This window comes from Lynx rufus, unplaced genomic scaffold, assembly GCF_022079265.1.
Source record: "Lynx rufus isolate CCGP_SWC_20201006 ecotype Redwood Valley unplaced genomic scaffold, mLynRuf1.p SCAF_2, whole genome shotgun sequence".
Lineage (NCBI taxonomy): Eukaryota > Metazoa > Chordata > Mammalia > Carnivora > Felidae > Lynx > Lynx rufus.
In genome coordinates, this window is record NW_025814834.1 from 39,120,065 (window position 1) to 39,135,529 (window position 15,465).

Genomic DNA, 15,465 nt, shown 5'->3' on the forward strand with positions numbered 1-15,465 from the left:
TGAGTGGGTTTGCATTTGAGATACGTTTTAAAAACTGAACAGGAACTTACCCTAGAAATGAGATGGGCCAGAGCACTTTTGGTAGAAGGAGCAGCATTTGCAAAGCAGAGGTTCCTGGAGTTGTAGAGCAGTGTTGATAATCATTATGGAAGTACCAGAACTAGTACAGAAGTATAGCAGTTTAGCATTGCTGGTGTGTTAAGGGCATAGGACACTACTGAAAGTCAGGTTTGAACCTGGCAAGGGAGGCAGAAGCCAGGTTACATGAACCTAAACTCATGTATGGGACAATTTTAGGAGATGGTAGGGGCTTTTACACAAGGAAGAATGGGCTCACATTTAGAATTGATACTGTAAGACAGTATCATGCTGTGGTGGGAAGAGCTTTAGACTTGAAGTCAGATAGCTCAAGTTTTCCTTTATTTGTTTGCCCTTTATGCATTCACTCAACCAGTGTGTATTAAATGCCTGTGACTTGCCTGGTACAGTCTGGACTGGGAATAGAGTACTAACCAAAACAGAGTAGATTATAAATAGCAAACTAGTGAACAAGAAAAGGCCATTCGAGTTATGCAGTGTGGCATGAGGTACAGTACACTGGGCTAGGGTGTACTTGGGGATGAGCTACTGGAGGCACTGCTTTAGATTGGGTGGAGAGGAAGACCTCTTTGAGGGAGCCACATTGAAGCTATTGTAAAATGTCAAGAAGCCAGGAGGGTAAAGGTCTGGCAACAGAACCTTCCTTGCCAAGGAAAAGGAAAGGCTCTAAGTCTTGAAAGAATTTGAAGTGGTGTATATGTGGTATATAATAAGGTCAGAGAGGTGGGCAGGGCTTCAGTATGATCTGGCAGAGTTTGGACTTTATTCTAAATGGATTTTATTCTAAAGCGATTTCCTGTAGGGAATAATTCAGGGTTTGAAAGTTCCTTCTAGGGTTGTGTAGGTAGCTCAGTCGGTTAAGCGTCCGACTGCAGCTCAGGTCATGATCTCGCGGTTTATGGGTTCAAGCCCTGCATTGGGCTCTGTGCTGACAGCTCAGAGTCTGCAGCCTGCTTCGGATTCTGTGTGTCCCTCTCTCTCTGCCGCTTCCATAGCTCATGCTCTGTTTCTTTTTGTCTCTCAAAAATGAATAAAGGTAAAAAAAAAAAGAAAAGAAAAAAGAAAGTTCCTTCTAGCTGCTTTACCAAGAATGGGTTTTAGAGGGCAAGACTGATATCAGAAAGACAAGTGAAAAGACCCTATGGGGACATATAGAAGGAGCTTGAACTAGTGCAGTAGCAGTACATATGATGACAAGTGGATGAATATGGGACATATTCTGGAACGAGAGCAGACATTCTTGCTAATACATTAGACTATGGGGAGAAGAAAAAGGAAAGCCTACAAGAAAGAGCAATTGATTGGATGGTAGTGTTCAGCGGTTTGCTGGTAAATGTTCAACAACTGACTCTAGGAAAAAAGTGTGTGTGTGTGTGTGTGTGTGTGTGTATCTTATAAATTTTACTGAGTGAAGGATGTATAGCACACAATTTAAAAATAATGATAAAATATACACAAAATGCTTTTGTTGCCTTTTGTTGAAGTCTTGTATCCCTAGCCAGCCTACCATTGTAGTTCACAGGCAAGTTCCCACATGAATATATTGATTGGCATTAGCCATTAGGACAACAGTAAAGCAAGGGAGACACAAGGCAGAGCTTCCTACTCCTTTGTCAGTGAGGTCGGTAACACCTTCTTTTTGAACCAGATAATAGCTTTTGAATATTGGACTTCTATTTCTTCATTTGTGTGTGTGTGTGTGTGTGTGTGTGTGTACATGCGTGTGCACGTGTGCGGGCTACTTGCAGTGTAACAGCACAATGTGAAGTTTAATCTGTATTATTAGCATTTTATTTTCTCCATCAGTTTCTTAAGTCTGGACCTTACATCTAGAAAAAAGCAACACACTTTAACAAAAACAAAACAAAAGCAAAAACAAATGAAAGCTGAAAGGCTTTTGGGCCAAGGACAATATGTAAACAAATGGCTGTGGCTACATTGCAAAAAAAATTTGTTTGCAGACATAGCCAGCCAGCCTATGGGTCCATCCTTTGCCTGCACCTAGCTAGGCAGCCCTCAAAATAATATCAAGGCCTGGTTTGCATTTACTGATTTTTGTAATATTAATACTCCCAATGTAGCTGATTTTAAGCTACCAATATGACCTCACTAATCACCAAGTTCTAACTTGACTTATAGGCTGCCTTCTTGGGTACAAGTTCCTCGTCAATTCTGTGTTTCAAGTAAAGGCTGGATTCACAGTTATTGGGTTGTGGTAAAAGGCTATAGCTTTTAAAGTTGGTCACGTTCTATAAGTAAATGCGTATTCTTAGTTCCCAAACCTTGGAGATCCTGGTTCACTAGGTCTGGAGTGGACCTCAGGCATTTGTTTGTTTGCTTGTTTGTTTTTTAGGTTCCTTAAGTGATTCTGATGCAATTGGTCTATGACCTATAATTTGGGAATTCCTAGAATAAAAAGATACTGCGTTAAATGACCCCTCTGCTTTTGTCACAACAGTAACACATCTGGACTTTTGACAACTCATGTATTTTAACAACATGAAGATACTCAGCAGCTTAAAAGTTTTTTTAATTTCTTTTGTCTTCATGTTTTCATCGTCTTTCCCCTTTCTTGGGCATGTTTCAACTTTTTACATTGGGAAGCCAGTCTTGATTTTAAAGTACTCTCTCTGAAGCATTTAAACTTCTTTTTCTCCAGCCTGAACTGTCTTCATTATTAGCTACAAAGATGATCTGTGCTGTGCGTCTATGCATTTCTGTAAGATTTAAATTCTATTGGGTTTAGGAAGTCTTATTTGCCTGACTTTTATATGGCAGGAGTTAAAGTTGCAGGATTTATCTCACTAATGATCTCAACATATGAATTGATGGGAATAAGTCACACAAATTTTTTTGTAAAAGGGCATTACTTGATGAAATTAAAAGCAAACTTTTATTTGGTTTCTTCATTTTAAGATTTATTATCTAGTGTTTTTTTGCTTGAATTGTTTATTATCCATAACTGTTTCAGTAGCTTCCTTGTTTATATTGTTGAAAATGCTCAACATACAAAAGGAGTATTCTTTTTATGATTTGAAGATAATCAATTTATGTTGAAAAATACTCATAAAAATAGATTTCATGTAGCAGTAACTTACTTAATTTTTATTGAAAATAATGAAATTAAGTAGACATATGATTGTCATAACTCTAAAGGAAAACTTTAGAAACAAAGTTTTTTTGTTTTTTGTTTTTTTTTCAAATTTTGCATTGCGGTTGCTTTAAGATATATACTGCTGCCCTCTGCTGGTGTGATCAGATTTCTTCCAATATTGTATTCATAAACTGACTCTGATAACTCAAGATTTAGTTTTTAGCGTCATGTCTTTTATAGTTGGCATGCCTGTGTTTGTCTAATTAATGTCAGACGTAAATACGTTTCCTTATATGTAACTGAATAATGTTTCCAACATACACGCCAAAAATTATTATTCTCCTTTTAGTAAGCTGTAGAAATACATTAACTTTACCATCTAAACTTCTTGGTAGTTAGGGGCTCCTGGGTGACTCAGTCGGTTGAGCATCTGACTCCGGCTCAGGTCATGTCTCATGGTTCACGAGTTTGAGCCCCACATGGGCTCTGTACTGACAGCTCGGAGCCTGGAGCCTGCTTCAGATTCTGTGTCTCCCTTTCTCTCTGCCCCTCCCCACTCATTCTCTGTCTCTCTAACTCTCCCAAGAATTAATAATAAACATTAGGGGCGCCTGGGTGGCGCAGTCGGTTAAGCGTCCGACTTCAGCCAGGTCACGATCTCGCGGTCCGTGAGTTCGAGCCCCGCGTCGGGCTCTGGGCTGATGGCTCAGAGCCTGGAGCCTGTTTCCGACTCTGTGTCTCCCTCTCTCTCTGCCCCTCCCCCGTTCATGCTCTGTCTCTCTCTGTCCCAAAAATAAATAAACGTTGAAAAAAAAAATAATAAACATTAAAAAAAATTAAACTTCTTGGTAGTTAATGGAGAAAAAAATATTCAAAAATACATAAATATATTCTTACAAGTCAGGAATTCCTGCTATTGCAAAATACATGAGTTGATAGTTTACAGTTAGTTTTGCCTAATAAGTTAAATTTTCCCTCCATTTTACTCTTTAGCTAGATGAAAACAATGTAAGATCCCTTATGATTAAAGTGAACACAGACTATGTATGAGAACTATTTCCATATCCCAGCATACATCTTACGGAAACAATGTTACTTGATTTTATTCATAGTAAAGCTCGTTTAGTGAATAAGGTATACGAATGCTCACATCTGTTCCCTTGTGAATATGAGAGACAGTTGCTATAGATGCAGTGATGATATTTTCCAAGTGTGGATTCAGAGTACCTATTCTTGATGAAGGATTTACAAAATATGAAAGATAGATTTTATTTAGAGTTAATGTACTTGCCTGTGTTATTGAAAAGAACCAAATTAGATGAAATCAAGACTGGGCCAGGTAATCCCAGACATATGTTCACCATAACACTAAAGAAAGAAAGAAACCTGCCAGAAAAAGAAAAAAAGGATTGACTATTATTTGCATTGTGGTTGGTTGATAAGAAATGAATATTTATATATAATGTTCTTATTCTGTCACCAAATGGGAATAACATTCCCCTCAACCCCTCTCAATATTTTTCACTTCTAATACCTTAACACACTTAACTAAACAAAACACATTAAGCTCTGAGGAATGTTATTTTAACAAAATTCCACTAAATAAGTTCAGTTCATCATTCACACAGCCATTGGATGTTCATTTCTTGCACGGGAAACAAGAAGCAACCAAGAATAAGGTTAAGAAAGGAATTTTGGAATAGAGAAGCAATAATTGAAGAGGACCTTTTAAATCACATGAAAGGAAAAGAAAACAGTGCATCCTTTAGAGATCATGTAAAGGGGCTTCATCTACAATTAGCAGTTGCCAACTCGCCTTGCTACTCGTGACTCCACATGCAGCAGCTTCCCAGACGAGATCGTTCTTTGCATTCTACACATTACCATCTTTTTCTATAAGACCCAAACAATACAACAACCCAAACACTGGAAAGATCCTCACTCAGTCAGAAACACCGAACCACAGAGGGAGAATGAAATGCCTCTTTTCTCTTAACCCACAGCTTTCTTGTTGTCCACTTCCAGGAAGACTAAACTCGTTTAATCTAATCCCACCTGTTTAGTGTTTCTCAAGTCTTGGGACCCCTCTTATACTTAGCTCTGCTAGTTTTATCTGTGTTTCAGTATTTTCACTGCTACTGTGGCCTTCGATTTCCAAACTCTCCTTTCTGCCTCCAGGGAACCTCTTCCTCCCACCTTTCCCTATAATGTTCCTTACCATCCTTTTGAATCATGGGGCTGTGCTCATCCCCATGTGTGTATCCTTGGGGTTTAACACCGGGCTTATGACATAATTAATGAAAGGTTATGAAAACCTTCTTTAGTTAATAGAAAATGGGATGCTGGCCCAGGATCTTCAAAGACCTCAAAAGTAGAAAACAATTTTACTGCTATCATTCATCTGTTATAACATACGTATGATAGGTATAATCCCTTATATATTCCTTTAGTTACTTCTACTCTGTATTTTTATAGTGATTTTTTACCTCTTCAAAGCAGTTTTACATCCTTTGTTTCATTGGATTTGAATCTCACATGCCTGTGAAGAAAGCAAGGAAGTTATTATTAATCATTTTACAGTTGAGCAAAGATGTAATCTCTGAGGCAGAGATTAAATGATTTTCTTTGTCTCTGTCCATGAGTGACAGGGCTGTGACTAGAATCTTCAGTGTAATTCTGTATAAAATGGAGTATAATTATTCTTTCTGAAATATATTTACTTATATATGTATAACTATATATTAAAAAATAGTGTATATGTTAAAAATGAAATATGTATTAAACATAATGAACATGTATATAAACATATAAACACGCATAACATGTGTATAAGTATATGTCATATATGTATACATAAATACATATATAAATAAATTTACACATGTATGTGTGTGTGTGTGTGTGTGTGTGTGTGTATAGTTTCTTTATAAAAATGTAGCAGTATGGAGGGACGTTCCTATTTGCCTTAAGGGTTTTATATAGACACTTACAGTCTTGTGCATGTTATTCAGACTTGAAAAAGCTATGGTTCCAAAGATTGTTTGCTAGTTTCCAATAAAACTTTCTTGCACTTATTTTACTTTGATAGATGCTTTTTTAGCAGATCACTTGAACTTGGCCCTATATTGTATGTCTTACTGAGAGGAGAGGAGGAAAATGAAAACACATAATTAATTATACGATCAGCCATAAGACTCCTGAACTGAAAGAGCTGTGTGGCCCCCGGAATTACTTCCAGCCTGGGAAGGAGGTTCTTTCACCTAATCGCTACTTGCCCTAATGAAGTTCTCCTTTTCTTCAGCAGAATGAGGAGCAGGTCTGGTGCTCTAGATGGAGTCGGGATGTGGCCTATTTACTTGCATTAGAGAGGGGAGGAAGAAATGAGGGGGGCCAAGAGATATACCTATTTAGAACAACAGGTAATGTAACGATTTATCTGGCAGAATTATCCCACGATAATTTGTCCCCAAAGAGACTGATTAGGATGTATGACTTGAAAGCTCATTGCCAACCACCACTCAAGCTAGTATGGTCTCAGGCCTCTAAGCTTGCATTGGCTTCCGTGAAAATACATCTGCGGCAAGAAGCCAAATGCAGAAAACAGATGCCTTGCTGATTGTGCATAAAACACCAAGACAGGGTCAGCCACGGGCTAAACTATTAGTTAGCTAATGTTTGTCTCTGACAACCTCCAACTTCTTTTATTAGTCTCCTTCTCCGCTTTCATGGTATCACTTTCTTATTCTCTCATGCTCTCTAATTGCCCAGAGCCTCTGTGTAGACTTGCCTGCGTTGGCAGTGTTCTGTGCTCTGAGCCTCACAATTTCTCACAGCCATCAAAGCCTCCTCTCATTTAGATTATCAGGTTGAAATACAACCTCAAAGTATTTTATACTCAGGTGTACCAAGGAGTTAGTGCACTAATATTTGAGGATGGTTCAGTGTGGTCCGTCTCCCTCTGTCCCTGCCTTCCATCTTTCCTTCTTTCCTCCCTTCCTTCCTTCCTTCCTTCCTTCCTTCCTTCCTTCTTTCCTTCCTTCCTCCCTCCCTCCCTCCCTCCCTCCTTCCTTCCCTCCCTCTCTTCCCTCCCTCTCTTCCTTCCTTTCTTCCATTTGTTTTGATAGGAAAAAAAATATTTTAGTAAAAAGTATATCATGATGGTGAGTCAATCAGAAAAACTATATAGAAGTTATTTTATGTAGTTTAAGCTATATGTCAATAATAGCAACCAACAGATCTCAGTGGCTTAAGGGGACAAAGGTTTGTTTGTCATTCCCAGTTGGGTCATCAAGGTTCTGTGATCCCTGTAGTCATTCAGGAATCAAGGGACCCGGGCTGGGGAGCAACCTTCATTTCAAACATCAGTAGCTTCTATGATAAGTACCAAACATAAGAAAGCTCTAGAAGGATGAACATCATCAAAAATGCTTTGACCAGAACATGACACATCTTGAGGGATCCTGGACAGACAAGAACAATATTAACTGACCTCATTGTCATTCATCTTTTATCTTCAGTAACTATCACAGTACTGGGCATAGCAAAGATAGTAAATGTTTATTAAAATGAAATTATTTCCAGAGATTCTGGTTTCTTTGGGGTTTGTTTTGATCTACCTTAGTGTATGAAATAAATAACAGAACCTATGAAGTAAAGCCTGAAGGCCTCCAGACTCAATCTAGTGGCCTGGGAAACTAAAGGTAAGAAGAATCCTTTGAATCTATCTGAGAAGAATAGAATTTCAGAGTAGGTCATTCACCACCTTGTAATTTCATGAATATCATCTTCTGTCTGATAATTCAAGGAAATAGCTCCATACAGTTACTCCTTTTCTACTTCTTGGCACATGATATTATGTGATGAATCTTTGTCGACTTATATGTTGATAGCCATGGTTTATGGTCAATTTTTGGAATCTTGTTTAAGTATCATAGAGATGAAGAATACAACATTTTTCACAAGACAATCACTTTTTTTGTGTGGTGGAGTTTATTAAACATGCATTTCAACTGTATAAATTCAGCCATATATGTATATATGTGTATACACACATACACACACACACACACTCACACACACACACAGAAAAAATAGAGAACGAAAAAAAAATATGTATACAGCCCAGGCAGTTCAGCCTGTCATTCTATTCTCTGTGATTTTGCCTCAAAGAAGGTGTAAGATGAAAAACTTTGATCTATTGTGGTCTCAGTTGGATTTGAGTCTCAGTGACTGCAACTCAGCCCTTTGCATGGACTCCTAATATTCAAATATGTGGCCAAGCATTTTTCCATACAACTTGGCTTCTAAGTGCATGCCAACTGCTTCCTCTGGCGCTCACCCAAAGACCAGTCATCTCTTCCAGTGCTAGAGCAAAAAACTGGCTATGTTGGGGGTCCCTGTGAGGTGGTATATTTGTGTCTGACATGATGTGACTTTGTGTGCTTTTGTTCTAAGACCAACTTTAGGATCTAACATCCCCTGTAGAATGAGACTCCACAGCATTCTTGTTCTTTAGAAAATGAGACCTCATCAGTGAAGATACCTTACTTTCTGCAGTCTTCCTATTTTATTTTCATCAAAATATTGTTCTCAGCCTGCTGCTTCCATGTGAGGGTCCAGAGTTACGTTGAAGCTGATATGCCCACTGGAAGACTAAATGTGCCCTCGAGTACCACGTGTGTTCCTTTTGCGGGTCCCAGGCCGGTTAACGTGGGCTCTCCATTCTTTCCTCCAGAGTGCCTACCGCATGTTTACAAACAATACGTGTTTGAAGCACATGATCACCAAAGTCCGGCGGGACACCCACCACTTTGAACGCTACCAGCATAACCGAGATCTTGTGGGATTCCTCAATATGTTCGCCAACAAACAGCTGGAGCTGCCAAGGGGCTGGGAAATGAAACACGATCATCAGGGCAAGGTAACATGGGGGAGTTGCCGCGTGGAAGCTGCCGAGTGACCGCGGGGTGCTTGTGGCTTTGGCAGTGCCTCTGCCATTGAGGGAGGCCTGAGAGCCTTTGAGAGGTGAAACCTTCCCCGTCCAGGTTCCAGTGAAACCTGGACTACAGGTTGTTACTACAAGCAGCGATATGCTGTTCTGAAACAGTGTGTGGGGCAGACAGGTGCGGGGACATTTGTTTGGCAAAATACTCCCTTTTGCCTGGATATTCTTCTACCTGTAGTCACCATTTTCTGCTGATCAGAGAAAAGATTTCCTAGGCAGTGACACTTCTTTCTCAGTTGTACAACTTGTGTGATGGATAGTTTATTTAAAAGTTGGGGAGTTGTTTGTGGACGGTGGCTAGGAGGTCAGTAAATAACTATACAAGGTGTGTCTTGTGACCTCAGTGATGTTGGTTCAGAACCCTGATTTTGTTATATGAAACAGCACTCACGGAGTAATTCATTTATGATGAGAAACGCATAGTTGTGTCACACAGGCCAGAGTAACCACATCTGCACTCTCTTTATAGATAGATGAACCAGAAACCTGGGTTATGATCAGGAAGTTGTTATGAGTAAGAAGCAGAATGAGAACGTTAGTAATTTTTATAAGGTGTTTCTCAGTTAAGATTGTATTTATTTAATTCTGGTTTAGTACCTGCTATGAGCCATGAGCTGTTTAAGATATATTTAAGCTCCTCACAACAATTTCAGAAGGCAATGGTTACTATTATTGCCACTTACAGATTAGAAGCCTCAGGTCCAGAATGGTTTGGTGACTTGCCCAATGTCAGAGAGGGCAAGCGACCAAACTGTGCTCTAACCCAGGCAGTCTGGTGCAAGGGTTCGTGCTCTTAACCGCATATGCTCTCCATGTATTGAGTAACTAGCCTCAGTTTCCCTGTATGTAAAAAGACTTGAAATACATGACTTGAAGGATGGAGAGGATTAAAATGACATGATATTTAAAGTATTTAACCTTGCTTCTGTCATTCATTCAGCAAATATTTATAGAGCACCAATGCAAAACAGGTAAGCCAGCTATTTCATAGGACTGCCATTCTCATGGAAAGAGACAGAAATAAACAAATAGCATGCCAAGTATCGATTAATGCTGTGATTAAAAAAAAAATCAGGGGGTTGGAGTCTAGAGAAAGACAGGAATGGGGAATTATTTTATACAGGGTGGCCAGGGAATGCCTCACAGGTAAGGCTATATGTGAACAGAGACCCAAATGAAGCGAGGAGTAAACCATATAAGGAAAAGAGTATTCAAAGCAAATGAAATGTTTAAGGCACTCAATAAATGCCATCCTCCCTCAAGGTACCCTAGCAATAATAACACAGTAGCATCTTATTCACTTGAACTCAGCTTCCAGCTAGCTTATCTGAGAACCTACAACCAGTCCAAATAGATGTTACAAAAGGCATGTATTTTAATGCATGGGAGGAGCCCTCAGACTCTCATTGAAACTATTGACTTGATTTCTAGAAATTTTAAAAATAAACCTATCATTCCCAGCCAAGAGAAGATTAGAAGTCTCAAGCATGAAATTTAGAATAGATGAAAGAGAATGGATTTGTGATTATGTCCCTGGCAGGGAAGCCTTTCCAGGACACTAGGAAGCTGGAAGCAGGGCCACCTGGCATGTCCTGTACTCTCTCCTCCCAGAGAAGATGGCACATTGCTGGTGCTAAGTTTGGTTCAGCAGCCTGAGAGCCCAATGTTGGTAAACATTCTACTGAATGGAAGAGCATAGGTTGTCCAAGTAAAGACTTAGGAAAATACTGATGGTATTATACCTGGGTATAAAAGAGAAGTACCATATCAGGAATTCAGATCTGTTCTCAGCTCAGACAAGATGTCCCCTGTGTCATGAGGAGTTACACTCATTAGAGAGCCATGGGTCCAGGGAAAGCCCAAGTTGAGATAATGCTGCCATATATTTCTGCTCTGTCTAGAGACTTAACTTACTAAGTCATTTTTGTATCCTTCACTAAAGGAGATCAGGAACTTTTGTATACATAGTGGGGCCCTCCTTTCCTGCCAGTCATAACTTGCCAGACACACTTCAGGAGACAGCTGCTTATTAATAATCCCTGGACCTTGAGAAAAGTTTTAAATTACATTTAGGACACTATTTAAGAAGAGTTACGATGTATTCTTAAGAACAAGTTCTGTTTCATAGTCTTTATAAAAGTTTCCATAGTTAAACACAGGTAAACATTATCTCAGCTATGTGGGTAATGCAACTATGTATTTTATTCCCTGAAGGTTTTGGACTTATTTGGGAATTTCAACCTAAAGTTGTAGGAATTGTAAAGAACCTTGAGTGTGGGCTGGTAGATAGTTGATCTTGCAGTCTACTGGTGGCTTTGCATTTGAACGCTGCTTGGCATGAAAAATATAGAAAGACCCCTTCTATATTGCCTTGTGGACAAAATGGATTATCAAACAGGCCTGAAAGCTTACCACATTAGCCTAATCTCTGCTTTGTGCAGTAGGACTTTAATTTTTAGTTAAGTTGGACACCTTAACTGAAGCAGGTATATCTCCCTGTGATTCCTCCCACATTCCTTTACAAATGACTGGCTTCCAGTTGTCTGAAATAATTTGAAGGAACATTTGGAAGATGTTTGTGCTAGGTCTGTAGAGGGCTGTACTGCATTTGGCTGCATTTTAGATATCATAGTTCTTATCCTCCAAGGCAGTTAATAGGTCTTTTTCTAGCCCTGAAATTTTAGCTCACCCCCCTTTTTTTTCTGCCAAGATTTTATTAAATGCTACACTGCATATAGTGTAGTATTGGTTTCATGAATAGAATTTAGTGATTCATCACTTACATATAACACCCAGTGCTCATCCCTACAAGTGCCCCCCTCCTTAATGTCCACCACCCATTTAGCCCATCCCCCTACCTACCTCCCCTCCAGCAACCCTCAGTTTATTCTCTATCATTAAGAGTCTCTCATGGTTTGCCTCCCTCTCTGTTTTTATCTTATTTTTCCTTTCCTTCCCCTATGTTCATTTGTTCTGTTTCTTAAATTCCACGTGTGAGTGAAATCATATGGTATTTTTCTTTCTCTGACTGACGTATTTTGCTTAGCATAATACACTCTAGTCCCCCTTTTTAATGAATTGCTTTGCTTCCAGAACATTTAAAGGGAGTAAACTTTTCCCCCACTTAATATAAAAAACTGTTAAATACTACAAAGTTATTTTCCCACAGTGACTACTGGTTTTTAGAATTGACATGGAACAGGATATCCAAGTCCTCATCTACATGAAAGGAAATGCTTCTCAAGCAGAGTGTTTTCAAAGTTAGCTCTTCAGACTTACAAAGCCTGGCTCCATCTTCTCTTCTCAGTTGCAACATTTTCTTTTTGTGTTTTCAGTTATAGTCATTCAGCACATATTCACATCCTTCTGAATGCCTCATATGTGCATGCCCCTGTGATGGCAGTGATAAAAGCCAGCAGTGTAGCATTAGGTAGTACGTAGCTTTGACTATGTGCTACCCACTGGTGTAAGCACTTATATTAGTTCCTTTCATGCTCACAGCAGCCTTGTAGATAGCTGCTGTTTTTATCCACATTTTAAAGAAGCGGAAACTAAGGCAGAGCATGGTTAAGTGAACTGACCAAGGTCCCACAATTAATACGCAATTTGAACACAGACAGTTCAGCTCCTGAGTCTGTGCTCTTATTCTGCCTTTCACCAGTGAGTAGGGAGAATGGATGTCTTCTCACAATCATAATAAAGGTAGCAGAAGGTACCATAGGATTTCCTACCACCATCGAGGAGGTGGGGACTTTCAGATGCATCATTGAAGGACAGCATATAGTGTGAGCTGCTCTTTGCAATCTGGGCGTAAGTGATCAGTCCTTTCTTGTATCCTCACATAATTTCCCTTGTATTGTTTTCATGACATCTATCTGCATCTGTCTCATGCTATAGCCATTAACATGTTTTATCTCCCCAAGCAGATGATCCCTTTCTGGGGGGTTCTTGTATTTATTTTTTAATTACCCTCTCTTCCACCTCAGTGCCTTTTACATGGAAGGTTCTCAAAACAAGTTTGATGTATGAAACTTGTCACCTGTAGTTCCCCAGTTTATAGTAATTTCTGCTTTGGACAGATGAAGACTCCCTCCCCACTTCCTCCTCTTTCTGTGCTTTCACCAGAAATAGCTCCTAGATTTGCTCCATTCGACCTCTCTTAATGCCCATGTTGCCTTGGATCTTCCACAATATTGTTTAAACAAGGTGGTGATTATGTTTGTACTGCACGTTAACAGTCTTCAAGTTGGGGAGAGACTTTTTTCTAATTACTTGAAGCCAAGGATTTAAATTGGGTGAAATTTCGCAGGATTCTAGATCTGGTATCCTCTTTTTGGAAGTTCAAGGGTGAATCATGTCCTTGACTCACAAAAAAGAATAGGAATAACGTAGTGTTTAATTAACTATTAATTAACGAATAAGAACAATATCAGGCTTGCCAGGTGAGATAATGATGATGGTGATAATGATGACAGTGATACTGATGATGACAATGATACCTGCAGTTATTAAACTCCCGCCACATGCCAGGCACTGTACTAGGTACTCTCCTATGGATGATCTTATTTGCACTTCATGGCAATTTATGAGGTGGCTGTGATTATTATTATTATTATCCACATTGTGTGAAATTTAGGGATGGTGAATAATGTGTATAATTTTAGCAAGCAAGTGAGGAATCCAGGAGTCAAACACTAGCAATGTGACTTAACCACTGTTCTCTACTGGAACGGATTATCTTTGGAAATGAGAGATCCTTTAGTGAGGGTTCCAGGCCAAATGCTGGGGTTGCCAGTACCCTTCAAGGCTGAGACATATATGGATGCCCTGATGAGATCACAGGTATTCTAGCAGAGGATACACCACCAGAGACATATACGTGGCTTCATACTTAAATACCACTGATTTCTTATGCTAGGGGTACTTAGGATAATGAAATATAATAATAATAATGGCTTATTAGATGCAAGGCTCTATGTTAGGGATATTATATTAGCTCATTAAACTTTCACAATAACCCTATGGAATAGGTTTTGCTATAGATGAAGGAACTAAGGCTCAAAGAGATTAGGTGTGTAAGTAAACTCTTAGATACAAACCCAGGTCTTTCTGTATTCAAGGCCGTTAGCAGTTTTTCTATAAAAGATTAGACCTTACTGGCCACTAACCACCTGACTAACTTGAAGTATGTCATTTATATTAACTGGATCTGAGTTTCTTCATCTCTACATACACATTTTTCATGTGCTTATTGGTCATTTGTGTATCTTCTTTGGAAAAATTTATGTTCAAATTCTTTGCCTATTTGTAATTGGATTATTTATCTTTGTATTATTGAATTGTAAGAGTTCTTTGAACAGTATATTCTGAATACTAGTCCCTTATCAGATATATGCTTTGCAAATACTTTCTTTTGTTCTTTGAGTTGTCTTTTGACTGTCTTGACGGTATTATTTACAACACAACATTTTAGATATTGATGTAGTCCAGTTTATTTGTATTTTTTGTTGTTGTTGCTCATGCTTTTGGTGTTGTGTCTAAGAAAACATTACCTAACCCAAGATCACAAAAATTTACTCCTGTGTTTTTTCTAAGAGTTTTATAGTTTTAGCTCTTACATTTAGATCTAGGATCCATTTTGAGTTAATTTTTTATATGGTGTGAGGTCAAGGGTTCAATTTCATTTTTTGCCTGTGAACATCTAGGTCCTAGCATCATTTATTGAAAAGACTATTCTTTCCCATTGATATCATTAGTTATTAGGAAAGTGAAAATCAAAACTACAGTGAGACACCACTACAGACCCACTTGATAGGCCATCAAAAAAAATCTCAAAAATAATAAATTTTGGCAAGAATGTGGAATCTGGATACTCATATGCTGCTGGTGGGACTGTACAACAATACAGCCATTTTGGAAACAATTTGACAGTTACTAAAAAAATGTTGTGCAAAGAGTTGCCAGATGATCCAGAAATTCCACAACCATGTATATACCCAAGAGAAATGAAAATACACTTTCTTCTATAGAACTTGTACACAGATACTTCATAGTAACATTATTTGTAACAGCCAAAGTGTGGAAACAACCCAAATGCCCATGAACTGATAAATGGGTAAATACATGTGGTAGATTCATACAATGGAATATTATTTGACAATACAAAGTAATGAATGACTGATACAACGTGGATAAGCTTTGAAAATGTTTGCTAAGTGAAAGAAACTGTCACAAAAGATCACATATTATATGATTCCATTTATATGAA

At 38.7% G+C, this 15,465-nt stretch overlaps 1 protein-coding gene across 1 annotated transcript in view; it reads left to right on the forward strand.

The window, feature by feature from the left end:
• Window positions 1–15,465, forward strand: part of HECW2 (HECT, C2 and WW domain containing E3 ubiquitin protein ligase 2) — a 239,273-nt gene that overhangs the window by 127,954 nt on the left and 95,854 nt on the right. Inside the window, exon 13 of the mRNA XM_047083672.1 lies at window positions 8,928–9,113. Within this exon, the coding sequence (XP_046939628.1) occupies window positions 8,928–9,113 (186 nt within the window). The remainder of the gene's footprint in view (window positions 1–8,927; window positions 9,114–15,465) is intronic.